This window comes from Nerophis lumbriciformis, linkage group LG12, assembly GCF_033978685.3.
Source record: "Nerophis lumbriciformis linkage group LG12, RoL_Nlum_v2.1, whole genome shotgun sequence".
NCBI lineage: Eukaryota > Metazoa > Chordata > Actinopteri > Syngnathiformes > Syngnathidae > Nerophis > Nerophis lumbriciformis.
The window spans coordinates 6,051,526-6,074,321 of NC_084559.2; the positions used below are offsets into that span (position 1 = coordinate 6,051,526).

Sequence of the window (22,796 nt, forward strand, 5' to 3'; positions counted from 1 at the left end):
GTTGTAACAAATAATATTTCTATTAAATAGGCTTTACTTTGCATTTTAATTAACGTGGGATTATTTTTTGTATTTAGAAATAATAGTACCAACTTTTTTTTTTTTCTCCAACATTTGTGGAACTGGCGTGGCGCCCCCTGATGGACGGCACCCTTAGTATTTGCCTATACGGCCTATGCCACGGACCGGCCCTGTATATGAACTATTTTCCACTTTTTTAATATTTAATTGTATTATTTAGAATAGTCTATAAAAAAAACCCGAACAACGTGCTGAAAATGGCCCCCTGCCTGCACGTTGGACACCCATGGTTTCAAGACTCTCTCCCTTCTTCCTGCTTTTTGTGTTTCCCTGGTCTGGGGTCAGGTGACCGCGTTCGTCCAATCAGGCGAGTCCACATGCAGCAACGTCGGAGCAGCGCTTTGATAAAGGCAGGCTGTCAGTGACGCAATGGCCCCACAGAGAGCGACGCCACGGTGAGGGGGGACTCAGCATCAGACGCACGCAGGCAGGCACCGTGTCCGCGAATGCAGCCCCGCACGCAGGACGCCGCAGTAGACAGCATCCCACCATTTTTGGACATAAGCGGACGCTGAAGAGTAACCTTCATCTCAACGGCGCAAGGAGAAATTTGTCTCACCGAAACAAACCGTCGCCGCACAAGGACACACGTTCGTAACTCAATTCTTCCATTATTACCCCCCCCCCCCTCCCCGGCGGCTGTTTCGAAAAGAGAGCCGAGCGAGCTGCACCTGAGGCGGTGTGAACTGCGACGCTGTGTACGGGAGAAGGAGCCGTCCAAGTCAGCCATGGAGAACTCTCACACCAAGAGTGTGGAAGAAGTTTACGGCTATTTCTGCGTCAACGAGAGCACGGGACTCTCCCTGGACGAGGTGAAGCGGCAGCGGGAGAAATGGGGCCTGAACGGTACGACACTCGGAACTTGTACACTCTGACGCGGCTATCTGTGACTGTTAAACGCGGGCTACAATCATGTCGGCTAAAAGTCAACGTGAGCATGGCGGTGACGTCATCGCTGCGACCTCGAGGACTTCCCGCCTCTTTACATACGAGTCAGGAGGGGTGTGGGGGGGAAAATCGATTCGAATTCAAATCGCGATTCTCACGTTGTACGATTCAGTATCGATTCTCATTTTTCAAAAATCGATTTTTTTAATTTTATTTTTATTTTTTTAATTTAATTTTATTTAATCAATCCAACAAAATAATACACAGCAATGCAATCCAATTCCAGCAATAAACAGAGCAATTGAGAGGAGACACAGAACAATCCAAAAGTAGTGAAACAAAAATGAATATTATCAACAAAAGTATCAATATTAGTAACAATTTCAACATAGCAGTGATTAAAAATCCCTCTTTGACATTATCATTAGACATTTATAAAAAAAGAACAATAGTGTGACAATCGCATTTCATAAGCTTGACAACACACTGTCCAAAATTTTCACAAATATAAAATAAGTCATATTTTTGGTTCATTTAATAGTTAAAACAAATTTACATTATTGCAATCAGTTGATAAAACATTGTCCCTTACAATTATAAAGTTAAAGTTAAAGTACCAATGATTGTCACACACACACTAGGTGTGGCGAGATTATTCTCTGCATTTGACCCATCACCCTTGATCACCCCCTGGGAGGTGAGGGGAGCAGTGGGCAGCAGCGGTGGCCGGGAATCATTTTGGTGATTTAACCCCCAATTCCAACCCTTGATGCTGAGTGCCAAGCAGGGAGGTAATGGGTCCCATTTTTATAGTCTTTGGTATGACTCGGCCGGGATTTGAACTCACAACCTACCGATCTCAGGGCGGACACTCTAACCACTAGGCCACTGAGTAGGTTAAAAGCTTTTCACAAAAATCTACTACTCTGCTTGCATGTCAGCAGACTGGGGTAGATCCTGCTGAAATCCTATGTATTGAATGAATAGAGAATCCTTTTGAATCGGGAAAATATCGTTTTTGAATCGAGAATCGCGTTGAATTGAAAAAAAAAATCGATTTTGAATCGAATCGTGACCCCAAGAATCGATATTGAATCGAATCGTGACCCCAAGAATCGATATTGAATCGAATCGTGACCCCAAGAATCGATTTTGAATCGAATCGTGACCCCAAGAATCGATTTTGAATCGAATCGTGACCCCAAGAATCGATATTGAATCGAATCGTGACCCCAAGAATCGATACTGAATCGAATCGTGGGACACCCAAAGATTCCCAGCCCTACTAGTCAGACATGATTCTGCCGATATCACGTTTGCTTTTGAAATATTTCAGTTAGCTCTCTCAAATCGGTATTTTTTAACGGTGGTGATGTTGTGTACCTGGGGATTATTGCAATTTAAGTGCAGCTCGTATGTCACGGTGTACAGAAGGGTTGGGTGATTCTTGTTTTGGTATTAATTTGTTTATTTATTTTAGGCAATGACATAAAAAAAAGTACAAGGTACCAATTAATATAATGCAAAAGGTAATGTACAGTATGTAAGCATGATTAGGGGTGTGGGAAAAAAACCATTAAAATTCAAATCGCGATTCTCACGTACGATTCAGTATCGATTCTCATTTTTCAAAAATCTTATTTTTTTTTTTTAATTTAAAAAAACAAGTTTTTGATTAATAAATCCAACAAAATAATACACAGCAGTACCATAACAATGCAATCCAATTCCAAAACCAAACCCGACCCAGCAACAGTCAGAACAGCAATAAACAGAGCAATTGAGAGGAGACACAAACACGACACAGAACAATCCAAAAGTAGTGAAAAAAAAAGAATATCAACAACAGTATCAATATTAGTTACAATTTCAACATAGCAGTGATTAAAAATCCCTCATTATCATTAGACATTTATTAAAAAAATTAAAAAAGAACAATAGTGTGACAATGGCTTACACTTGCATCGCATTTCATAAGCTTGACAACACACTGTGTCCAATTTTTTCACAAATATAAGTCATATTTTTGGTTCATTTAATAGTTCAAACAAATTTACATTATTGCAATCAGTTGATAAAACATTGTCCCTTACAATTATAAAAGCTTTTCACAAATATCTACTACTCTGCTTGCATGTCAGCAGACTGGGGTAGATCCTGCTGAAATCCTGAATGAATAGAGAATCCTTTTGAATCGGGAAAATATCATTTTTGAATCGAAAAAAATCGATTTTGAATCAAATCGTGACCCCCAAGAATCGATATTGAAACGAATCGTGGGACACCCAAAGATTTACAGCCCTAGTGGTGATGTTAGGCTGACCATATTCTGAAATCCCAAAAAGAGGACACATATATGCGTGCCAAGGCGTAAATTTGCCAATGATACTCGAACTTGCTTTATAAATAATGTATTTATTTAAATAAAGCATTTTTTTCTCCTGTTGGCGCTAGGAATTTTCAAAGTGGGGGCCCAGGGACCCCATCAAGTCATAAAAATGGGGTCCCACAGTAAATTTTTGGGGCCCCACTTTTTTGTAAGCGTTTTGAAAACAAATGATAAATGTATGCATTATCCTGTTATATCTCACATTCTATATTGTGTTTTGGAAAAAGGTTGTTTATAAATTATTTAATGTTCCTCTGCGGCCCGGTAGCAAATACGTCACGGACCAGCACCGGTCCCCGGACCGGTGGTTGGGGACCACTGCTGTACGCGACATGTACTGCTATCAATACTTTTATACTCAAAGAAATTCAAACATATTTGAATAATTTTAACTTTAATGTGTTGAATCATAGTACATAAAACAGGACACAATGTAATTTTGAACAATTTATTAATAGATCCACAGAACAATATTAACAAATTAGTGAAAGTATTCCCTTTTAATACAAATACATGTTTGAACAGAGTAAAGTCAATAGTGCAAAAATAATTTAACAAAAGCAAAAACAACTATTAGCGCTCATTCAAATTGTTTTTGATCCCAAAGACCAAGGTCCTGTTTACACTGGACCCCAAAGACTAAGACTAAGTTTCAAACTGGATTCCAAATCTGAGGTTTTTTTGCCCTCAAGTTACACAGATCAGACATTTTTTGTCATCCTATCCTCGTCGGTGAGTGACCCCAACAACAACAACAGAAGAAGAAGACTGAAGAACGGTGTTGTCAAAACTAGTTTGTCTCGGTCAAGAGTTCTCTTCTAATTTTTATAGTCCAGAGACATGGAAAGTTACACACTTTATTGGTTCTCTAAAGAGCAGGAAAACAGGTCCCTGTATATTGCTTTTCTTCTGTTGTTGTTAAAGGTCACTTCCTCTGGTCAACTTCCTTTTAATTTTCACTTTCTTGAATTGCGCATGCAAGTAACGTCGAGGCCACATTGGGGCCTGTTCTCATGTATACTAAAGTCTGATAAAGATCTCATTTGAATTGTAATCTAAACAATCAGCTATGAAAAAAAAAAATCTGATTTGGTCCACTTTGGCCTGAACAGACCTCTGCCAGGCCCTATCTCCCAAGAGTAAATAATAAATAAATACAATCCTGAATCTCAATCTGGATCACCCTCAAATCTATTGAGTTGTTCCTTAACCATTTCTGACATTTCCTGAAAGTTTTATCAAAATCCATCCATCCATCCAATCTTTTTTCTACCGCTTGTCCCTTACGGGGCCGCGGGGGTACTAGAACCTATCCCAGCTGCACGCGGGCGGAGGGCAGGGTACACCCTGGACAAGTCGCCACCAAAATCCCCCTCTTAAGATTTTTAACTATATGAACTTAAACGAAATAACAATCTCATCACCAATCAATCCGATACTGATGCCGCCAGTGATATTGATACGATTGATATTTGAATTGATTCACCCATCCCTTATAGACAGTAGGGGTGTAACAGTACACAAAAATTTCGGTTCGGTACGTACCTCGGTTTAGAGGTCACGGTTCGGTTCAATTTCGGTACAGTAAGAAAACAACAAAATATAAATTTTTGGGTTATTTATTTCCCAAATTTACAAAATCTTCCACCAAAAATATTTTTCTTAGTAGAATATTTGATGTGAAGTAATCAGAACCTTGGATAGGTCAATAATTCATAATAACATTGATTTTGATTCAATATTATGTTGTGCAATGACAGTTTGAAAGAAAAAAAAAAACAGCTTTGTTTCATTAGTCAACATTGCAATTTTTTCTAAATTACATTTAACCTTTAAGCTTTTTTATTTCACTTTTGTTATGTTTTTGTTTATTTTAATAGTATTTTTAGAATGTGCCGTGGGCCTTTTAAAACATTAGCTGTGGGCCGCAAATGGCCTCCGGGGCACACTTTTGACACCCCTGCTATAGATAATAAAAAATTAAATGTGATAAATCTATGGATAAAAAGCAGAGCCTGGCGCGTTTATCATAACTCTCTCTCTCTCTCTCTCTCTGTCTCTGCCCCTCCCTCACCAATGCTGCTGCGTGCATAATTTGTTTTGTTTTTAACCCCTTCTTAACCCTGAACGTACATTGAAAATACACGCAACCCTAACTCAAAATGCCGGACATTTGAGGCATTTAAGAAACTCCGCCCTGACAGCTCTGCAAAAGAGGACATGTCCGGTGAAAAGAGGACGTATGGTCAGTCTATCGTAGCCCGTTAGCTGCTAGCATGCCGTGTGTTGTGCCTCGGTGTGCATTGTTTACACAACGTGCGTTACGCTACTTAATATGTCCGTGTGGAAACTCGTTCGGTACACAACCGAACCGGAACCCCCGTACCGAAACGGTTCAATACAAATACACGTACCATTACACCCCTAATAGACAGGTAACATACATATAACACTACACTGGTCACAGGATCGTTGTGTGGTGGTATTAAGTAAATCGCTCATTCCCTTTTTAGGGTTCTTGTTAAGGGTGTAAAATGCATTTATTCATATTCTGACGTTTCTATATGCAGCCTTTGGTTAGGTACTGGTTAGGTTTACATGCCAGTCAAACACAAGCGGCCACTAAAGACGCCGCAGTGGCCATGAAAAGACAAGGTGTGGAAGTGTGTTGCAGAGCACTTTCCACAAACGGGCAGTCCAGCTTTTGAATACTCTTGATTAGTGGACAAGTTGAAAAACGTATTCGGGTGTTACCATTTACTGGTCAATTGTACGGAATATGTACTGTACTGTGCAATCTACTAATAAAAGTTTCAATCAATCAATCAAAGTGCTAAAAAGACAAAGCATGCAGACTGTAGAGCAGGCCTGGGCAATTATTTTGACTCGGGGGCCACATTTAGAGAAAAACATGTGTCTGGGGGCCGGTATATCTATTTTTAGAAACACTAATACAAATCCTCACAATAATGTCTGATTGAATGCTAAAAGCGTTATGACAGACCGCCTTAAAAAAACGTAATGGAATTTTTCATTTTTCTATGAACGATAAAACACTGAATATTGACAAAATATGAATGTCACACCCCCTTTCGATCGACATATTTTACAATCGAGTGAAACGCGACAAAAATGCAACACACAGTGAAATATGAACGCGAGGGGTACAAAATAAACCCACCTACAGTCTGATATATCTGATACATCACTAAGCTTTAGAACTTTGTTGTGAAAATCTCCTTCCACGTCTGTGGAAACGCTCCCCACCCACACTGCTTGGTGCCTCGTCTGAGCTGCTGAGACGTAGATTACCATAGTAACTAATTAGATTACCATAGTAACTAGTATATCATGCAAAAGCGCAGATTCCAACCATTGAAATACTTTGTATAGTTGAAGACTTACGGTCATTAGAAAACATCACTGCACATCATAATGGCAGCTACACTTTCCATCTTAAAGATCTATAAAAAAATATTTGGCCAGATTGAAAAGCTTAACGGGCCGCATGTGCCCCCCGGGCCTTAATTTGCCCAGGTCTGTTGTAGACCCTTGTCCGCCATCACGTAACTCTTCACCTGACTTGTGGTGTCCAAAGTGCCGCCCGAGGGGTTCATTTGCAAAACGCAACTCGTTTTTTTATTTATCCCGCAACACATTAGAGATATTAAGGATACAAACACAAGCAGAAATGGAAGAATGTATTTTAAATACAGTTGCAAGAAAAAGTATGTGAACTCTTTGGGATTACTTGAATTTCTGCATAAATTGGTGATAAAATGTTAGTGAAAGTCCCAACAAACAGTCTGCTTAAATTAATACCGCACAAAAAATATAGGCTTGCATCTTTTCATTGAACACATGTAAACATTCACAGTGCAGGTTGGACAAAGTATGTGAACCCTTGGATTGAATAATTTCCTCAACCAAACGTTTCCTGTAGTTGCAGATCAGACCTGCACAAAGGTCAGGAGGAATTTCGGACTTCACAAAACGGTTTCAGTGCAGCAATATTCTTGGGATGTCTGGTGTGAATCGCTCTCTTGAGGTCAGGATTCTGACTGGGCCACTCCAGAAGGCGTATTTTCTTCCGTTGAAGCCATTCTGTTGTTGATTTACTTCTATGCTTGGGGTCATTGTCCTGTTGCATTACCCATCCTCTCTTGAGCTTCAGTTTGCGGACAGATGATCTTAAAGGGAACATTATCACAATTTCAGAAGGGTTAAAACCATTAAAAATCAGTTCCCAGTGGCTTATTTTATTTTTCGAAGTTTTTTTCAAAATTTTACCCATCACGCAATATCCCTAAAAAAAAGCTTCAAAGTGCCTGATTTTAGCCATCGTTATATACACCCGTCCATTTTCCTGTGACGTCACATAGTGATGCCAATACAAACAAACATGGCGGATAGAACAGCAAGCTATAACGACATTAGCTCGGATTCAGACTCGGATTTCAGCGGCTTAAGCGATTCAACAGATTACGCATGTATTGAAACGGATGGTTGTAGTGTGGAGGCAGGTAGCGAAAACGAAATTGAAGAAGAAACTGAAGCTATTGAGACATATCGGTTTAAACCGTATGCAAGCGAAACCGACAAACGACACGACAGCCAGCGACACGGGAGAAAGCGAGGACGAATTCGGCGATCGCCTTCCAACCAACGATTGGTATGTGTTTGTTTGGCATTAAAGGAAACTAACAACTATGAACTAGGTTTACAGCATATGAAATACATTTGGCAACAACATGCACTTTGAGAGTGCAGACAGCCCAGTTTTCATCAATTAATATATTCTGTAGACATACCCTCATCCGCTCTCTTTTCCTGAAAGCTGATCTGTCCAGTTTTGGAGTTGATGTCAGCAGGCCAGGGAAGCTAGGGTCGATATTCTTCTCTTGATCATCTGTCGTAGCATATCTTTCGTCGGTAAAGTGTGCGGAACAAAAGTCCAATTTCTTGCCGCTTTCGCATCTTTGGGCCACTGGTGCAAATTGAATCCGTCCCTGTTCGTGTTGTTACACCCTCCGACAACACACCGACGAGGCATGATGTCTCCAAGGTACGGAAAACTGTCGAAAAAACGGAAACTAACAGAGCTGATTTGACTCGGTGTTTGTAATGTGTTTGAGAAAATGGCGGATTGCTTCCCGATGTGACGTCACGTTGTGACGTCATCGCTCCGAGAGCGAATAATAAAAAGGCGTTTAATTCGCCAAAATTCACCCATTTAGAGTTCGGAAATCGGTTAAAAAAATATATGGTCTTTTTTTCTGCAACATCAAGGTATATATTGACGCTTACATAGGTCTGGTGATAATGTTCCCCTTTAAGTTTTCCTGCAAAATGTCTTGATAAACTTGGGAATTCATTTTTCCATCGATGAAAGCAATCCGTCCAGGCCCTGAAGCAGCAAAGCAGCCCCAAACCATGATGCCACATGCATTGTGTGTTCCTTCCAAACAACTCAATTATGGTTTCATCTGTCCACAGAATATTTTGCCAGTAGTGCTGTGGAACACCCAGGTGCTCTTTTGCAAACTTTAAACATACAGCAATGTTTGTTTTTTTTGGACAGCAGTGGCTTTCTCCAGTTGTCCTCCCATGATCTCCATTCTTGTTCAATGTTTTACGTATTGTAGATTCGTCAACAATGTCAGCATGCGCCAGATATTTTTGTAGGTCTTTAGTTGACACTCTAGGGTTATTTTTCACTTCATTGAGCATTCTGTGCTGTGACCACACCTAGAGAGAGTGTTGAACTTTTTCCATTTGTAGAAATTGTCTTAATTTAGACCCGTGAACATCACGGCTTTTAGAGATACTTTTTTAACCCTTTCCAGCTTCATGTAAGTCGACGATTCTTGATCGTAGCTTTTTTAGAGAGCGCTTTTGTGCCTGACAACTTTCCACATCAGACAATATTCTTGAGAACAGCCAACTCAAAACGTGCGTGTGTGCTTATAGGGCAGGGCAGCTTTAACTAACACCTTTTAATCTCCTCACATTAGTTGGACTTCAGGTTGGCTGACTCCTGGCTCCAATTGACTCTTAGAGAAGTCATAAGCTTAGGAGTTCACATACTTTTTCCATATCTACAGTGTGAATGTTTACACGTGTTAGAAAAAACTTGAAAACATACAATTTTTATGTGCAGTAAGAAGACTGTTTGTCTGTTGTTATGGTTTTGATGAAGATCAAAACACATATTATGCCCAAATTATGCAGAAATCCAAGTAATCTCAAAGGTTTCACATACGTTTTCTTGCAACTGTATATGTATAGTGTTTTTATGCAATATCAATGTGGGCCATTTGGTATGCGGGTAACTACGGGGGGCCCTTGATGGGGGGAAAAAGCCCTCAGGAAGCCCCGATGTAAACGGACTAAGTAAAGAGGCAGCGTGGTTTCAGGTTGTAGAATTGTTGCACAGAAAGTTGAGGGTTCCTGGTCCAAATCCAGCTTCTGCTTAGGCAGATTACAAATTTTGCTCAACAATATATTGACCTACAAATTCTTGCCGATAAATGATGTAATGGCCATTATTTACTTTTTTTTTTTTTTTTTAGACCAAATCGACAACTGATGTAATAATAATACATAATAATAATAATAAGGTATGTATATGCTTTCAAATGCAATAAAGTTGTATTTTAACATTGTAATTGAAATGTAAACTTTTAAACCTCCATGTTAAGTAAAACAAACAACAATTAAAAAAAAAAAAAATCACAACCAAAAGCAATAAAATATGTTGAGGGGCCTGAGCGCCCTCAAATATAAATTACCAAAACAATGAATAAAATATTGACAAAATTGCACATTGTTATTGAACATGTAGGCATAGGTAGAGTTTTACATTACTTAACTGACAATCAAGTTAGGAGCTTATTAAACAAGAATAACAATACAAACAGTACAGTATAAGTACCGTATTTTTCGGAAAATGCAAAATAAAGAAGGAAAAAAACATAAGCCGCACTGGAGTATAAGTTGCATTTTTTGGGGAAATTTATTTGATAAAATCCAACACCAAGAATAGACATTTGAAAGGCAATTTAAAATAAATAAAGAATAGTGAACAACAGGCTGAATAAGTGTACGTTATATGAGGCATAAATAACCAACGAGAAGGTGCCTGGTATGTTAACGTAACATATTATGGTAAGAGTCATTCAAATAACTATAACATATAGAACATGCTATACGTTTACCAAACAATCTGTCACTCCTAATCGCTAAATCCCATGAAATCTTCTTCCTCGGTGTCGCTTCTAAACAACTCTGCCAACTCCAAAGGTAGACAATGTGTCTAGTCTCTTACGTGAATGACATAAATAATATTATTTGATATTTTACGGTAATGTGTTAATAATTTCACACATAAGTCGCTCCAGAGTATAAATCACACCCCCGGCCAAACTATGAAAAAGAACTGCGATTTTTTTATCCGAAAAATACGGTAGATGTATTAACGGGTCGTATGCAAAGTGTTAGTTTAGTGTAGTAGATTCCACGTTTGAACACCGACATCACAATATGTCTGTCAAAGGTTTGCAGCACTTTTAGAAATGTTAGTTTTTCAACAGTGTCTTTAGCGATGTATTTAACCACACTTTCTGTGAGCGCACAATATTTTGCACTGTTTTGTTTGCACTCACCTTGTACACCAAACGCAAAGTGAGTGTGGACTGTCGGGTGTTTGTGTTTCAAGTGCGCGTGCAGGTTTTTTTTTTTGTATCCGCACATACTCTGCAAACTCGTTGTTAATAGGCTAATCTTGTTCCAAAGATTAAAACTGAAATATTCCCGTACTGGTGCTGTGGCATTTGGTTTTGTGTTTATTTCAGCTGCAAAAAACCGATGGAAAAACAGGAATGCTCTTAAATCATGCACATGGCGATTTGTCGACGCTGGAAAACTTACCAACTTAATTTTAATTTAATTTAATTTATTGTCTGTTAATTGAATATCGGCCTTAGACAAGACCCTTCACCCGCCTTGCTACCAGTGCCAGCCACACTGGTATGAGGGACTGCAGGTGGAAATGAGAAACAATGCTATAATCTGGTTTAGATGGATAGATAGTACTTTATTGATTCCTTCAGGAGTGTTCTCTCAGGAAAATTTAAATTGATTGATTTAAACTTTTATTAGTAGATTACACAGTACAGTACATATTCCGTACAATTGACCACGAAATGGTAACACCCGAATAAGTTTTTCAACTTGTTTAAGTCGGGGTCCACGTTAATCAATTCATAGTAAATTGTGTAAAAGTGTACATAGTCTATGCAGAATATTGTTAAAGGGGAACATTATCACAATTTCAGAATTGTTAAAACCATTGAAAATCAGTTCCCAGTGGCTTATTATATTTTTCGAAGTTTTTTTCAAAATTTTACCCATCACGCAATATCCCTAAAAAAAGCTTCAAAGTGCCTGATTTTAACCACCCGTCCATTTTCCTGTGACGTCACATAGTGAAGCCAACACAAACAAACATGGCGGAAAGAACAGCAAGCTATAGCGACATTAGCTCGGATTCAGACTCGGATTTCAGCGGCTTAAGCGATTCAACAGATTACGCATGTATTGAAACGGATGGTTGTAGTGTGGAGGCAGGTAGCGAAAACGAAATTGAAGAAGAAACTGAAGCTATTGAGCCATATCGGTTTGAACCGTATGCAAGCGAAACAGACAAAAACGACACAACAGCCAGCGACACGGGAGAAAGCGAGGACGAATTCGGCGATTGCCTTCTAACCAACGATTGGTATGTGTTTGTTTGGCATTAAAGGAAACTAACAACTATGAACTAGGTTTACAGCATATGAAATACATTTGGCAACAACATGCACTTTGAGAGTGCAGACAGCCCAATTTTCATCAATTAATATATTCTGTAGACATACCCTCATCCGCGCTCTTTTCCTGAAAGCTGATCTGTCCAGTTTTGGAGTTGATATCAGCAGGCCAGGGAAGCTAGGGTCGATAAGGGGTTTAGCTCGCTCATCTGCGGGAACAAACTGCCGCCATTCCTTGCCGTGCTACCGAGGTCCTTTGTCCCTGAATTGCTCACACACTCCGGCAGATTCAATGGGGGTCTGGCGACAGATTTCTTTGACTTTATCGTTGGAAATGCATCTGCTTTGAGTGTCGCAGGATATCCACACATTCTTGCCATCTCTGTCGTAGCATAGCTTTCGTCGGTAAAGTGTGCGGAACAAACGTCCAATTTCTTGCCACTTTCGCATCTTTGGGCCACTGGTGCAACTTGAATCCGTCCCTGTTCGTGTTGTTACACCCTCCGACAACACACCGACGAGGCATGATGTCTCCAAGGTACGGAAAACAGTCGAAAATAACAGAGCTGTTTTGACCCGGTGTTTGAGAAAATGGCGGATTGCTTCCTGATGTGACGTCACGTTGTGACGACATCGCTCCGAGAGCGAATATTAGAAATGCATTTAATTCGCCAAAATTCACCCATTTAGAGTTCGGAAATCGGTTAAGAAAATATATGGTCTTTTTTCTGCAACATCAAGGTATATATAGACTCTTACATAGGTCTGGTGATAATGTTCCCCTTTAATGTGCACTGTCCCGTATAACGTTAGAATGAAAACAATTGTAGTACATAGGACAAAAGTAGTGAGATAGCATTGTTCATCTACAAGCTGCAACTAGAGTAAGGCAATATAGACAAAATAAATTTGGCCGACGATAGATTTGAATACGGTACTATCGTAATATCATGACAATGCATGTTGAAGACACATTCTAGCTACTGTATGTCCCACAAATTTGACAGCGACAAGCAAATGAACGGGTCCTTAACACATTAGCATTCTGGCTAGCCAGCTGTCCTTGCATACATTGGGGAAAATAAACGTTTCTTACAAGTATCGTCACTGGAGAACGAAGAATAGCTGAACATGCTACACTACACACAGTAGAAGGCTAGAGCTCTAAGATGTAAACAGGTGGGTGATCCATAAAAATATCGACCGTAACGATATTAAGCATAGAAGCAGTATATGGTCAATACTACAGTGATCAATATTTTTATTGTGAAAAATCTTTAGTCAGTTTTGTTATTGTTAATAACTATCTGGACTCAGTAGGTCTTTTGGGCAAAACCAAAACATTTTAATTAGAGCTAATAATAGGAACTAATTTAAAATGTTTCATCCTGTGTTTTTGTCTTTGTGACCAAAATGCAATCGTTCCCTTTAAATTAAAATCTAGAAATGTTTAATTACAGTATTAGTATCGGTATTAGTAAATGAATAATACATTTAATAAAATAATTCAACCGAAAATGATGCAGTATATTACTGCATCCGTCATCAGCCAAATAAGAGCCTTTTTAATCCGTCTTGAAATGTTTATTATTTACATACCAAATAATATATTGCGATATATATTATTGCAAGAGGCTGCAATATAGATTTCAGGGCATATACCCCATCCTGAGCTGGAACTACTATTGCCAACTACTAAACTTACATGTACTTACAATAAAACAATCATTATTCACACTGTTTAAATTCTTACTGTTGTACTTACTTGCATTGTTTTTTTTCCTAGAATAAAACATAAAATATGATGCATTTTTATTCCGGAATTGTATTTATGGGCCAAGTGATTGTATGGTGTGTATTTTATATATTATACTGTACTAAAAATACAAATATTTTATATTAATACAGTGTGTTTGGATACAATTCTGACCTGCATTGTGTTGGTTTTAGAAGTGAACAAAATCTAAAGACTATGAAATAACGTCTTTGCCTCAGATTTAAATGTTTTGATTGATGCCCTGGGTTTAAATTGTTTGTACATTCTGCTGTAAATGTAAGTAGTGTATATATAAATCATACCTACAGTATATAGACAAGTACGATTTTGGCTTGTTGACAGTTTTGCAATTATCACTGCATATGTTTTGACATAATGTACTCAACTCCTCTTCAAAGATCCCATTGCTGTGTCTTATATAGGTCTCATCTGGGCTAAATGTTTGACATAAAGTTGACATGTTTCTTTTTTTTTCATTTGTTTGTTCCTGTTCGATCCCTGGCATGCTTCCCTCGACAGAGTTACCAGCAGAAGAAGGTAATTTTACTCGTACTGTGGATTATCATAATTACTGTTCTTTGACTGATTTGTTGAAAACATTCGATCATTCTCTTCTCTATAGGAAAATCTTTATGGGAGCTTGTCATGGAACAGTTTGAAGATTTACTTGTACGAATTCTTCTGCTGGCCGCCTGTATTTCTTTTGTAAGTATGTCACTTCTTTTTTTCCCTCATTATTTAGAGGGTTTAAGGTCGTTCATGACCTTCATGTTTCATCCTTGAGCTTCCCTACTATTTTGTAGATACAGGAGCCATTACTGCATCCTGCAAATAGCCTCGTCTTTTGGTGTATTACTTAAACGGTGTCCGTGTGTGGTGTGACAATTTGACACGGATTAGTGCTGAGCTCTGTGATGAATGACTGGGATATGTTGTTGGCAATGCAGGGTGCTGACTTGTGAACGTCTTCAGTTTGTGTAACACTTCTGAAGGCACATGGGCATGTCCGGGAGTGAAACGCTTGAAGAGTTTCCATTCATCTGAGGAATGGTGACAGCAGCAGCTCTGAGTCAAGCGTTGCTATTATGCAACAGCCAGCAACTTTAACTACGAGATACAGTAGATTAAGGGTGTCCAAACTTTCTCCACATGCAGGAAGCCGCATACCCATTCACTTTTTCTGTATGTGAAACCACTTTGATATTAACATTTTTATTTAATCAAACAGAAAAAACAGCCTACTTCTCAGTTTTCTGTTATGGTGAACAAAAGGAGACAGTTCAATGATTTACTACTATTATTGTTAATAATATTTCAGTCCCTTGTTTCCCACAGTACTGCAATCAGTGAAGTGGTGGGTTGCGGTTAAGCACCTAAAATAGTGTAACATTTATTTAAAAAGTATTAGTTATTATTATCAGCATTTCATCTTTTTTTTGCATTTTTTCCTCAATGTACAGCTGGGTTGCATATGAAGTCGTATCCGTTTTTCTTCTTCGCGCCTTAATTCACATGATGGTCAAGCAGCTTGAGCTTGCATTAAAACAAGTGAGAGTGAGTGTAAAGTTTGAGCAGAAAATGACGTATTTCTGTTCTTGGGTGTTCCAGTCGTTCAAATATAGTGATAGGGAAGAGCTTTCATAGAGTCCCGAAAGAAGTGGTTCATAAAGGTAGTGATGAAGTCAGGGGAAAAAAAGAAAGTGCGTCGAAGGTAATGGCTCTTAAAAATATCACTTTTATCTTGTGGAATACAAAGTCTGCAACAATCACTTTTGTAAAATGTTTGTTTGATCGTTTGAGAAACTTTCTGTTTCTGCAATCGAGTATATTCTCTACTGTATTAGTAGTGTTTGATAGCAGAATTAAACGTAACAAAAGAACAATCTCATTAGTTTGTCTTTTTTTTGTGGTTACTATGCCTAATATAATTACAAAGACCTACTTGCGCCAATAAACTAACGTCATGTTAAGTCCTAGTAATAAATATTGAGATTGTTGGTCCAATCCACAATAGGGTCGATTTTAAAGGCTAGAGTATACAAATTAGTTTTAAGATGGGACTTGAATGCTTCTACTGAGGTAGCATCTCGAACTGTTACCGGTAAGGCATTCCAGAGTACCGGTACTGGAGCCCGAATAAAAAAACGCTCTAAAGCCTGCAGACTTTTTTTGGGCTCTGGGAAACACTAATAAACCGGAGTTGTTTGAATGCAGATTTCTGGCCGGGACTTATGGTACAATACAATGATCAAAATAGGATGAGGCTAGACCGTTTAGTATTTTATACATAAGTAGTAAAACCTTAAAGTCTCATCTTAAATGTACAGAAAGCCAGTGCAGGTGAGCCAGTATAAGCGTAATATGATCAAACTTTCTTGTTCTTGTCAAAAGTCTAGCAGCCGCATTTTGTACCAACGGTAATCTTTTAATGCTAGACATAGGGAGACCTGAAAATAATACGTTCCAGTAATCGAGACGAGACGTAACGAACGCATGAATAATGATCTCAGCGTCGGTGGTGGACAAAATGGAACGAATTGTAGTGATATTACGGAGATGAAAGAAAGCTGTTTTAGTAACACTCTTAATGTGTGACTCAATCGAGAGAGTTGGGTTGAAGATAATACCCGAGATTCTTTACCGAGTCGCTTTGTGTAATTGTTTGGTTGTCAAATTTTAAGGTGGTATTATTAAATAGGTGTCGGTGTCTATTTTGTTAGCATTAAGATTCAAAAAGTTGCTGGACATTCATTGTTTAATTTCATTAAGATACACCTCTAGGTGACTCCAATCTTCATTGGATATTAGTGTGACTCCTGCACCCATTTTAAGGGGACGGTCAATATGTGCATTTGTATAGTTAGGAGGAGATGCCTTGTTAAGCGGGGGTACATTTTCTGAGACCAATGATGTTAAGATTGTTGTCTCTCATGACCTCATTAACTAATAACGTTTTGGAAGACAATGATCTGATTTTTAAAAAGCCCATATTATATTTTTGTTAATGATATCCATAGTACTGATATTAAAAACCTTACGTTTATTTTGTGTAATACGCCTTAAATAATTTCGTTCACATCTAGGAATTAATATGATGGGGATATTGAGATTATTTGCTTGGTGCTATGATAGATCTAACGCTTCATCATTTGCCACCTCAGTAGAATGCATGTTCACCTCTGGCACAGTCACTACAGAAAAAACCTGGGAGTTATGTATTATTCTACGAGAAATTCTAGTTGTGCAGGAATTTTCCAGCCTGACATTGGTTTCAATCAATCAAGTTTATTTGTATAGCCCCTAATCATGAAGGGCTGCACAAACCACAATGACATCATTGGTCTGAACTAACATTCGGGCAAGAAAAACACAAAATGGGAAAACACAGAAACCTTGGGAAGGGACCGCAGATGTTGGGACCCCTTCCTGGGTTGACCGGCTGCATAAATGCCAAGTGGGTGCAGTTGTAAATTATTCATGATAATGGGAAACATTATGAATGAAACATAGGGTATAATACAATCAGCAAAATCAATCAATCAAAGTTTACTTATATAGCCCTTAATCACAAATGTCTCAAAGGGCTGCACAAGCACAGCAACATCCTTTGCTCAGATCCCACATTGACAAGATAAGATGGTGCTAAACTGTTAATTTTGTACGTAATAAAATATTAAAGTCACATCTTAAGTGAACCGGGAGTCAGTGCAGGTGGGCCAGTATAAGCATAATACAATAGAACTTGCTTGTCCTCGTCAAAAAGTAAATTATTGCACATTGTTCTAATGTGTGGCACCTTTTAGACAAGAATATGTTGATTGACAATCCAAAAGTAACATGTCTTCCTTCACTCCAAATTTTCTCAGTTTTATACATTTTTATGTACAAAATTAGAAAAATAGCAATTTTGGAGAGAAAAATCACAATTGGGTTTCTTCCAAAAATCGTGCAGCCCAAGTTATAGTATTGTGGACCACAGATCAGTTCAGGTGTTTATATTAGGTTCTGCAAGTGCTCATTTTTGGTGGCATCAGTTCAGAGTCTGTGTGTTTGCTTAAAATCTTGGTGCTTTGCGTCAAAATGGCATTTCACATTTCCATGGTTTGTTAGTCTTGGTCTCTGATCAGGCAATAAACTAGTCTTGTGCTTCCAGAGAAAAGCATAAACATACATGAGTTCATGCAGTCTGGATTGAAAGCACCAGTTTAGCTGTGCATATTCATTTTCTTACACAGTGTGTCGTTATTATTCTGTTGTCTCTTGCCCCTGTCCACCTCAACCGGTGGTCACGATAAGAGAGGGCAGAAGATCTTCACCATCTAATGCTCACTTTTCTCTGTCCTACTTAGGTCGTAAGTCTCGCTCGTTTTCCTCTTATTTTCGCGGATATCACTTGTTCTTCTGTTACTCACTTCACTTCTCAATGGTCTTTATCTGCATTTAGTAGTGATGTGCGAATCAATACTGAAATATCGATACCGGATCTTTATGCTCTAATATTGATTCTTAAATCAATATTAGTCATTTGCGATAATGTTTATCATTAACAGGGGCACAGTGTAAAGCAAGGGTCGCCAACCCGTCGCGATCTACCAGTCGATCTTTGGGACACTGTTGGTCGATAACGAAAATATTAGGGGGGAAAAAATCCACAATCAGACAATCATTTTAACACCTGAACACGCACACATGCTTCTGCATCTCTCTTTTCAGCCTCTCATCCCGTTGCTCTAAACACCATGACCTCACCTTCCCGAGCACAGCCGCCCACTACACCCACTTGTCTCGCAAGTGCTCAAAAATCATGGAGATACAACAATGCATTATGGCTGATTGTTGCGATGCATCGGACATTTTCTAGCATCCGACATTTAAACAACTTTTCCCTCAACCACGAGCATCACCACTTGCCTGCGACAGGAAGCTAACAAGCCAAATACTAGAATCTGTGAACAGTGCTCCAAAGTACGGAATTTGTGTTGATTTATTGTGAATACAAAACTAAACATTGACTTATGCAAAGGCAGTATGATAAAACAGATAAATGACTTCTCCATTTATCCCCTTATTATCACTGAGAAAAATAACACCATATGGACAGCCAGTTTTATGTCATGATGTGGAGGTGACGAACCCCAAGATGCAGGGATGACAGGCGGTGTACAAGAAAACATGGTTTTAATGTTCAAAAAAAGGTGAAAACAAAAAGGTGCACAAGGCGAAGGCACAACTTAACGCAGGAAACAAAAGCTAACACTTAGCCTGAACCATGGACATGAAACAAAAAGTCGCTAACTGTGGCATAAATAAACAAAACTTACTTGGCAAGGCACGAGCAGCATGAAATCATCAGCATGAACTATGGTATCTCCAGAAAACAAGCATGAACAGAGCATTGCATGAAACAGGGAGTCCACAGCATACAACAAACAATACTCCAGCACTGACCGGAGGGCAAGGCAGGTTTAAATAATGCATCTGATTAGTGCTCGGGCAGCAGGTGAGCGGGCGAACACTAATCAGAGGCAGGTGGAAATAATAAGTAACCATGGTAACTAAAACAAACAAGGGTGCACAAAAAACAGGAACTATGAAGTCCAAAACTAACAGAACATAAAACATGATCCGGGACATGGATCATGACATTTTAATGTTGACTTAAGACAACCATATGTGACCATAGGATGAAGTTACAGTACTAAGACTACAGTGGCCATACAGCAGGGGTGCCCCGTGACACGTTTGTCATTTTGCCCCAGGCACATTACAAAAAATACCAGCAAATTTGGAAAAACAGCAAAAAACATTGAGTAAGAATGCTATAATCCTGCATTATATGTTTTGCTCTGTGATTTTATATCGTTTACGATGATTTGCCAAGGGCTGCAAAACTCAGAATACGCTACTTTTTAAATTTGACTAGACACCTTAGGTATATTTGCACAAAGTATCGAATCAGTATTGCAATTACCAGCCTGAATTTTACTCGATATATGATTGGAAAGAAAATCAGTGGTATTACACATCACTAGCATTTTAGAGTCGCCCTATTTACAGCCTGGAATGTACTGATTTGATTTGGCTAAGCAGTATTATGTGGGCTGGTTTAACCCTCATACAATTGGTCAGTGTATTTCTGAATCCGATGAACTGGTACCGTCAATTCTATAAAAGCTGCGTTCCGTGCTAACTTCAGATATTTAAATAAGTAATTGATAATAGGTCGAGGTCTCTATAGGAGAGTGTCTGGGTCCGGATTCGTACCGCAGCCCGCCATTTAAAGGGGAACATTATCACAATTTCAGAAGGGTTAAAACCATTAAAAATCAGTTCCCAGTGGCTTATTTTATTTTTCGAAGTTTTTTTCAAAATTTTACCCATCACGCAATATCCCTAAAAAAAGCTTCAAAGTGCCTGATTTTAACTATCGTTATATACACCCGTCCATTTTCCTGTGACGTCACATAGTGATGCCAACACAAACAAACATGGCGGAAAGAACAGCAAGCTATAGCGACATTAGCTCGGATTCAGACTCGGATTTCAGCGGCTTAAGCGATTCAACAGATTACGAATGTATTGAAACGGATGGTTGTAGTGTGGAGGTAGGTAGCGAAAACGAAATTGAAGAAGAAACTGAAGCTATTGAGCCATATCGGTTTGAACGTATGCAAGCGAAACCGACGAAAACGACACGACAGCCAGCGACACGGGAGAAAGCGAGGACGAATTTGGCGATCGCCTTCTAACCAACGATTGGTATGTGTTTGTTTGGCATTAAAGAAAACTAACAACTATGAACTAGGTTTACAACATATGAAATACATTTGGCAACAACATGCACTTTGAGAGTGCAGACAGCCCAATTTTCATCAATTAATATATTCTGTAGACATACCCTCATCCGCTCTCTTTTCCTGAAAGCTGATCTGTCCAGTTTTGGAGTTGATGTCAGCAGGCCAGGGAAGCTAGGGTCGATATTCTTCTCTTGATCATCTTCGGTGGCATAAGGGACGGTGTGAGCCAAGACATCCAGGGGGTTTAGCTCGCTCGTCTGCGGGAACAAACTGCCACCATTTGTTGCCGTGCTACCGAGGTTCTTTGTCCCTGAATTGCTCACACACTCCGGCAGATTCAATGGGGGTCTGGCGGCAGATTTCTTTGACTTTATCGTTGGAAATGCATCTGCTTTGAGTGTCGCAGGATATCCACACATTCTTGCCATCTCTGTCGTAGCATAGCTTTCGTCGGTAAAGTGTGCGGAACAAACGTCCAATTTCTTGCCACTTTCGCATCTTTGGGCCACTGGTGCAACTTGAATCCGTCCCTGTTCGTGTTGTTACACCCTCCGACAACACACCGACGAGGCATGATGTCTCCAAGGTACGGAAAACAGTCGAAAAAACGGAAAATAACAGCTGATTTGACTCGGTGTTTGTAATGTGTTTGAGAAAATGGCGGATTGCTTCCCGATGTGACGTCACAAAAGGCGTTTAATTCGCCCAAATTCACCCATTTAGAGTTCGGAAATCGGTTTAAAAAAAATATGGTCTTTTTTCTGCAACATCAAGGTATATATTGACGCTTACATAGATCTGGTGATAATGCTCCCCTTTAATGATCCCATTTTTATTTGCAAGTGTCATTTTTGGTGGATTTGGCCAACTTGTCCGTAATTTTACTTTGTTTCCTGTATAGTTTATATGGGAGCCCTGTTTCATTGTTTCTGTCGAATATTACACAAATGGAAATACTAAAAATACCCCAGATAGGGAAAAATAAGAAACTTTGAGAAGGGATTGCAGCTGTGGGAACCCCCCTTTTTGGTGTGGTCGGCTGCAATGTGAGTCAGTAATTGAATTGTTGAATTAATTAATTGTTAAATTAATCATCATTAATTCATTATCATATTTTTTTCTATTCTGTGTGTTCTGTTGAAATTAAGTCAGTGTCGAACCATATTCAAACCATAATACATAAGTTAGAGGTACAAATCAATAGTAATGTTAAACAATAGTACCGTAATTCCATTTATCCAATTCTTATGTTATGGGTTGATATCCGTGAAAACAAAATAATGTTTTTAACAGAAAACTGATTTTTGGGAACACATTTTTTACAAAAAAAATATTGGAGATCGGGGCCAAAGGGATGCTTTTCAAAAAGAACATTGTCATTGTAACCCATTAAAATGGCAATCTATAAATATATACAGTAAGTGTTCACTGTTTAGTGTAGGCATGTGCAAGCATGTCACAGGGCTGTCATTCCTGTTTTGCATATCTGCCATTGAAGACCAAGACAAGCATTTTGCACTTAGTGTAACTAATGGCCTAGCATACATATTACCCTTTGGCGAAACAAAATAAACACCAGACATAAAATAAACATCTTAAGATGCAACTATTATAAGATTGGATCAGCCTGGACGAATGATAGTATGCATTTGTGCTCTGGTGTGTGCGTGCAGATCTGGTATGCACTGTACAACTGCCAGGTGATATGGAGGTGTCAGGGGCTGCTGCTTGACAAGGGAACAGAGCGCCACTCAAGGCCAAATTTGGGTCTTTTTTGCTCATTGATCAGACCTAACTTTTTTCCTCTTCAGAAGTCGAGGAAGCAGTCAAACCTGATATACAGTACGGCTGACCTAAACGGTTTACCGCCAAACTGAATGAGATATTCAAGGACAATTTTTTTTTCTTCCAGTGTTTTTGAGAGACCAACCTACGGTTAACTCATGTGGCTAAAATTTGACTGAGTAATGTTTGATTTGCTCTTAATTTACAACCCTCGGGCCACATTTTTCAGACAAATGGTACCCCTGGTACAAGGCCACACATTACAGGAT

The 22,796-nt window shown here is 39.0% G+C and overlaps 1 protein-coding gene across 1 annotated transcript in view; it reads left to right on the forward strand.

The window, feature by feature from the left end:
• Nucleotides 1–401: 401 nt before the first annotated feature.
• Nucleotides 402–22,796, forward strand: part of LOC133595517 (sarcoplasmic/endoplasmic reticulum calcium ATPase 2-like) — a 68,118-nt gene continuing 45,723 nt past the window's right edge. The window contains exons 1-3 of the mRNA XM_072914254.1: nucleotides 402–927; nucleotides 14,465–14,482; nucleotides 14,568–14,650. Of these exons, the coding sequence (XP_072770355.1) occupies nucleotides 810–927; nucleotides 14,465–14,482; nucleotides 14,568–14,650 (219 nt within the window). The 5' untranslated portion in view covers nucleotides 402–809. The remainder of the gene's footprint in view (nucleotides 928–14,464; nucleotides 14,483–14,567; nucleotides 14,651–22,796) is intronic.